General features: G+C 36.1%; 1 protein-coding gene across 3 annotated transcripts; it reads right to left on the reverse strand.

Annotated features, from left to right (window-relative positions):
- Nucleotides 1-895: 895 nt before the first annotated feature.
- LOC18610008 (zinc finger protein 7) lies at nucleotides 896-5,426 on the reverse strand. Of its 3 annotated transcripts, none has more exons than XM_007045417.3 (2): nucleotides 5,263-5,426; nucleotides 896-2,231 (listed from the first exon to the last, which is right to left on the reverse strand). In XM_007045417.3, the coding sequence occupies exon 2, from the start codon at nucleotides 2,140-2,142 to the stop codon at nucleotides 1,387-1,389; it is 756 nt and encodes a 251-aa protein (XP_007045479.1). In that variant the 5' UTR covers nucleotides 2,143-2,231; nucleotides 5,263-5,426; the 3' UTR covers nucleotides 896-1,386. The 3 variants fall into 3 exon arrangements, with proteins under 3 accessions (XP_007045479.1, XP_017972096.1, XP_017972097.1); XM_018116607.2 differs by lacking the exon at nucleotides 5,263-5,426 and adding an exon at nucleotides 4,924-5,256; XM_018116608.2 differs by lacking the exon at nucleotides 5,263-5,426 and adding an exon at nucleotides 4,924-5,256 and having other exon boundaries at nucleotides 896-2,253.
- Nucleotides 5,427-5,700: the final 274 nt, after the last annotated feature.

Genomic DNA, 5,700 nt, shown 5'->3' on the forward strand with positions numbered 1-5,700 from the left:
TATTGTAAAAAATACAATTATAATGAGTGTTTTTGTCAGTACAGACCAAATGTTACATGCAAGTCTTGTAACCAACTTGGTTACGTGGAGAAAGTTTGCAAAAACAAAGCCAATCAAAGAGAAGAAAAAGCTGTAGTAGCCGAGGAACATGAGGTGAATGAAAAGGTGTTTTTCATGGCCAAGATGCTCAAGAGGTCAATAAGCTCTAGAGCATTGGAAGATATGAGTGCCCTTGCCTCCAAGGCAACAATGGAATTATTTATCCATAGGAGACTTACAAAGATAAGCATGGGAGTCATTCAGGAACATATAACTCTAAAGGATAGATTTGAATTCTAATCCAAATTGGGAGTATTAAAAGCTGACCCTAAGGAGGTGTATTAAAGTTAAGCTTTACTTGCAATACTCTGTGAAAAGTTAGTTTTTAATTTAGAGAAGTAGGGTTGTGTGTTAATTACATGTCTTGTACTTGGTGATTATTTAATTTCTTTTATTTGGTGGTAATTTGGTTGTTTATATTGACCATATTTTGACCGTTAAAACAAATATGAAGGATAACTCACAAACTTAGTAATGTGACAATTTCAAGTAATGCTACCTTTTTTCTTTTAATTTTATCTATTTGTTTTTTAACATTCTTTTTTGTAAAGTTATAAAAATCGTTATGCTTATTAATGAAACTGAGCGATTATCTTCCTCTTTTATTTTAGCACTCTACAATCTTTAAAGTCTTTCAAAATTCAAACAAACTGGGACTTAATCTGGTTGGAGTTTGGCAGATTGGATCCGTTCTAATCTCTAAACCTGATCTGATCTGAATAAAGAAAGGAGATTGAACCGACTTATCCTAGAATTTCTGCCTAATTCCTGCCTCTATACCATGAATTGGTGCAAATAAGAAAAGGGAAGCTTAACCTATCATATTATTCTTGTTGGATGAATGAATAGTTCACATCCTCAGTCACAGAAGCTCCAAAGCAGAATATTTGCTACATATAGCTCTAATTACAACTAAGGAAGAGCAAATAGGTGTGGGTTTATTGCCTCCCAAAGCACAATGTTAAGATGGTAGAAATATCCCCGCTAGTCAGATAGCTCAATGTTGCTCCGGGGAAAGGCTTTAAGTAATCCTCATAATCTGGTGCATCAAACATGGCCAAAAAGCAATAGTACCATCATCACTGCAAGCTATAGCTTTCATTTCATACCCCAAACTTTGCACATCAGCCGCAAACCAATGGCACAGGAAAAAGTAGAAAATTTAACGGTTAAAGAAATCTAGCAAAAATAATTTTAGGAGCTAGCAGCCATTGCTAATGCATCTCACTGTACAGAGTGAGCACCATAATGAGTAGCACGTTTAGATGAAAAGGAACCTTAATATAATTAGAGCTTCAGAGTAAGATCGGGCGAAGATGAATCTGTTCTTGGTGGTGATGCCATTGCTACAAAACCCATATTTGAACTTTGAGTTGAATTTGGAGCAAACTCCAAAGCCAGGTTACCACTAACTCCTTCATTTACCTGTCTAAAACTACCTGGCCAAAACAAGTCAACATCATCATCTTCCATGAACATTGGCATTCCAAAATACCCTTGATCAAACCTTGCTCCAGCTCTTGTATCAATAGGCCTCTGTGATGAAATGATTCCTTGGTGCATGGCAGAATGAGCTTTGATCCCAAGGGACCGAAATGTAGAACCATGAAGGGGCAGAGATGCCAAGCTTGTATACCTGTCAGAGAATATCCCCATCCGCATAGCACGCTTTGCCATTGTCCTCTCCCTCTTATGAGCATTCTGGTGTCCACCCAGTGCCTGTGAACTATAGAACTTGCGTCTGCAATAATTACAAGAGAAAACCCTTGGGATTGTGGCTGACAAACTATGGGTTGCTATCTCACTCCTAGTGTCACCAGTGCCCTTCATCACAGCATCAGTGGCTCTAAAATGAAGAGTCAGGTCAAGGGAAACAGACCCTGTTTCTGGTTGAGCCTTTATGGGATTTGTGAGGCATGATGCAGTGGTTGTGCTATCCTTTGAGGCATCAGGGGTTGCTTCTTGTGCAGATATGTTGGAAGCCACTTGGCTGCTTGCTTCTGAATCATTTTCAGATTCCAACCCAGGGTTTGGTGGTGTCATGCTCAGGTAAAGGCAGCAATGCCTGGTGCTTGTTGCTTTTGATATCCGGTACGAATGCAAATAGCGCTAGTTAGTTAGCTCTTCAACACCTGCATGCATGAAAAAAATGGACTATTTGCTAAAAGTTACAGGTGAGAAAGAAAAATGCAAAGGGTAAGAATGGCAGGTCTATTACAGTCTCTCATGCTTGGGAAACTGACAAGTAAGCCATCATGTTTATTGTAAGCATGCCAACTTCTATTTGATTCCTTAAGAAAAAACCAACCCTAAGAATATAGACAACACTGTTTAACAAAATTATGTAACAATCTCCACTTACACGTGCAAGAAGACAAATACCATTCGATAATTCTCGAGAGGCATACACATTTTGTATCTGTACAAAATCAAAACAATAGCTGGATGTAATAGGCATGTCCAACTTCTTACTAAGATGATCTAGCTCTGGGTGAATTGTGAAAACACTGTAAGTGAGGACAAAATGAATACACCTACCCACTAACAGATTAAGGGGCAACAAAGAAATTTCATGGTCCGACATATTTTATGTCCTGTAACCCTCGGGCCTGCTGTTCAAGATTTCAGGTTTTACTGTTTCTTCCAAATCAGGAGACTACAGATTGAAATTCTACTTTCTTTCCTACAAGCTTGTCCATGTACGCCACTCAAAAACAAGCTTTCAAACCACACAACTTGACAATGATATGAAAATTCTCCACCACAAAAATATTCTAAACTTTCTTTAAACTTTTGACTTCCCTTATAAATATTTTAGCAAATATTTCCAAAAATAAAAATATCTTTGTTTCTCTTGAAAACATATATCAAAAGCATGGAGCAAGCTGTCTGATAATTGGCAACACTAGCATGCGTGGGATATAAGGAGTAACAAACTTGGTATTTGAACTCAAAATTAACCTAATTCTTAATCTATGGTTCTATTCTTACTCCTTCCTAAAGGTACAATTTTCCAGCTTCATGAGCAATATATACAACCAATTAACAGAGAGCAACAATTTCTTTTCGCCAAAGAAGATTCTCTGCCTTAAATTGGTTTGGGGAAAAGGAAAACATGGTCTGATGACAATTATTAAGGCATAAAAAAATTTTATTTTTAAGCATAACAATTACTACTCTCTAGTTTTTTTCTCCTTACAGTAGAATAGGGGGACATCAGTTATTCATGATAGAGGGGGCAACATGTGAGGTTTCTAGTGTAGCTCGTCCATGTGATCAGATTGTTTTCTTTTTCTTTTTTATGGGTTACCGTACACAAGGACACATTGCCATGGCGCATACAACCCAAGACATATTCCGAGGTAAAAAGCACTGATAAAAGCCTCAAAAAAAGGTGAGGACAGGCTTTATTGCATATATACAAGAGATATCAGAAGAATTCAAGAGATTAGAGTCAGGTTAAGGCAAGAGCTAACCAAATAAATGAGCCTAAAATGTGTGCTAGAGACTTGAAACTAGCAACTCTAAACAAACAAGACGTGATATTGCAGGTGGCCATGAAACATGCCAGAGTTGAGCTATTTATTGCCCGGAAAATTACACATGCTTTCCCCTTCCTATGGTTGGTCACATGTAAAAATAGATAACAAAGAAGAAAATAGCATCATACACTCCTTGGAGCATTACATGAATGCAACAAGACGCTAGTTGATATCTACAAGTTATCAACATAGGAAAAAGAGAAACTGTTTCAGCAGAGGAATTAAATTGGAGAGACACAAACACAGTGCAAACACTATGGAGAATTAAGGAAGAAACAAAATTTACATTCTTGAGTCCATTTCCTTCTCAAGAATGATGTTGAATGAAGAATATTGCGCTAGCCATTTGGTTGTACTAAGTGAATTGAGTCACATACAAAATTAACCAAGTGATTCAGTGCCTTAACTCTCCACCTTTCACTTTTAGCAATCCCCATAATACTTAAACAAAACAATTTATAAGTAGCATCCTCCACCCGATTCTAGATATATCCTAGCTAATTTTAGAACATATTTGACAACTAATCAGTCAAAGAGATTAATGGAAAAAGCAGGAGAGAATTGGATACAAGTAAGAAGCTTAACTGAAGTAATTCAAAGCAATAGGTGATTCTTATCCATATATGCTTTATTCATGGATTTAAACTGACATGCATGAAGAATATACAGAATTGCCTTGGAAAAAGTGGTTTATTTTTCTCCACTTCTCTTTATCCAATTAGCTACTTCTTCATGTTGCTATTCCCAATCAGAGAATTTCCCTTCTTTTAAATTCAACCTCAGGGTTTTTCTCTTCCATACTTCTCTCTATCAGAACAGTGGAATCAAAGAACCATTTTTACAACTTTTTTTGTTTTGTTTTTCCTATCTTTTATGTTCAGAAAAAAGAAAAGTATTGAGTTCAGAATGTAAAACAAGTGAAAATGAATTGTGGTCAGAATAGGAAACTGTCTAATTTTTCACCAAAAGCATAGTAACCAGCTGCAACAATTGAGATGGAAATGCATCTGAATTCACTAAAAAGGAAAAAAAATCATAAAAAGAAACAGAAAACAAGAGAGCCCAGATGCCCTTTCAGGTAAAATGAATTAGACGAAATCCACATCAGAAAACAAAGAGTAAATTAAAAAAAAAACTTTCAACAACATTAAAATAAACAGTGCAAAAAGCTGAAGCTTAAACTAGTAACACAAAACAAGAGCTAACCCAAACAAAAAAATAAAAAGAAGAAAGAAAAATCAAATCCATAGCCTATGAGATAGTTGGTGAAAAAGATTCTTACTTGGTATATCTTTGAAGCAGCAAAGTAAGGTTGAGTACTATGCTACTTTGTGAGCTATGGAAGCTAGGAGATGAGAAGTATCAAAAGACAAGACAGAGCTCTGGCTTATGGATGGTTTTTTTTTTTTTTAGTTTTTACCACAAATGGTACAGTTAGAGTTGAAGATGAAAAGTTAATTAATGGAGAAAAGATTGCCGAGAGAGAGAGAGAGAGAAAGAAAAAGAGGTGTACAATTGTGGGAAAGCAGAGGTTTAGAGAGATGGGGATGATGGAGCAAAGTCAGAGAAGTCAGAACCAAAAAAACAAAAAAGAAAGGAAGAAAGTAGATAATACACTAACCACTGTTTGTTGAATTTTGGGCTCTTCCAGTGTTTCAACAGCTACAAACATGAGTAGAGAGAGAGAGAGAGAGAGAGAGCACACAAAGAGACATGGAAAAGCAAAGGGTACTTACTGTAAGTCCCACAAAAAGATACTATAAAATGTTAGTGTCTCATTGCTCATTCTCTCTTTCTTTTTCTTTGCTTTCTTTCTATGTCCTACTTTAAAAAGTTGCTTGTGGTCAGATTCTTTTTTCCAATATTACCCAACGACATTTGTCAGATACACTCCCATGCTCACTTATGGAATTTGCATGGACATGAGCCTATCATCCCATTCTAGCCCATACATTTCCCCTTTATATTTTTCCTTTTTTTTTCTCACTTTTATATATAAAAAACCTTATCAATATAATTTTTTTATTATCATCATCAAATTTATACTTGATGCATTACC

Source organism: Theobroma cacao, chromosome 2 (assembly GCF_053813885.1).
Source record: "Theobroma cacao isolate CCN51 chromosome 2, ASM5381388v1, whole genome shotgun sequence".
Taxonomy (NCBI): domain Eukaryota; kingdom Viridiplantae; phylum Streptophyta; class Magnoliopsida; order Malvales; family Malvaceae; genus Theobroma; species Theobroma cacao.

What these genes read in the sequence shown, in the direction of transcription:
- LOC18610008 (XM_007045417.3), bottom strand. Translation starts at nt 2,142, where the DNA reads ATGACACCACCAAACCCTGGGTTGGAATCTGAAAATGATTCAGAAGCA.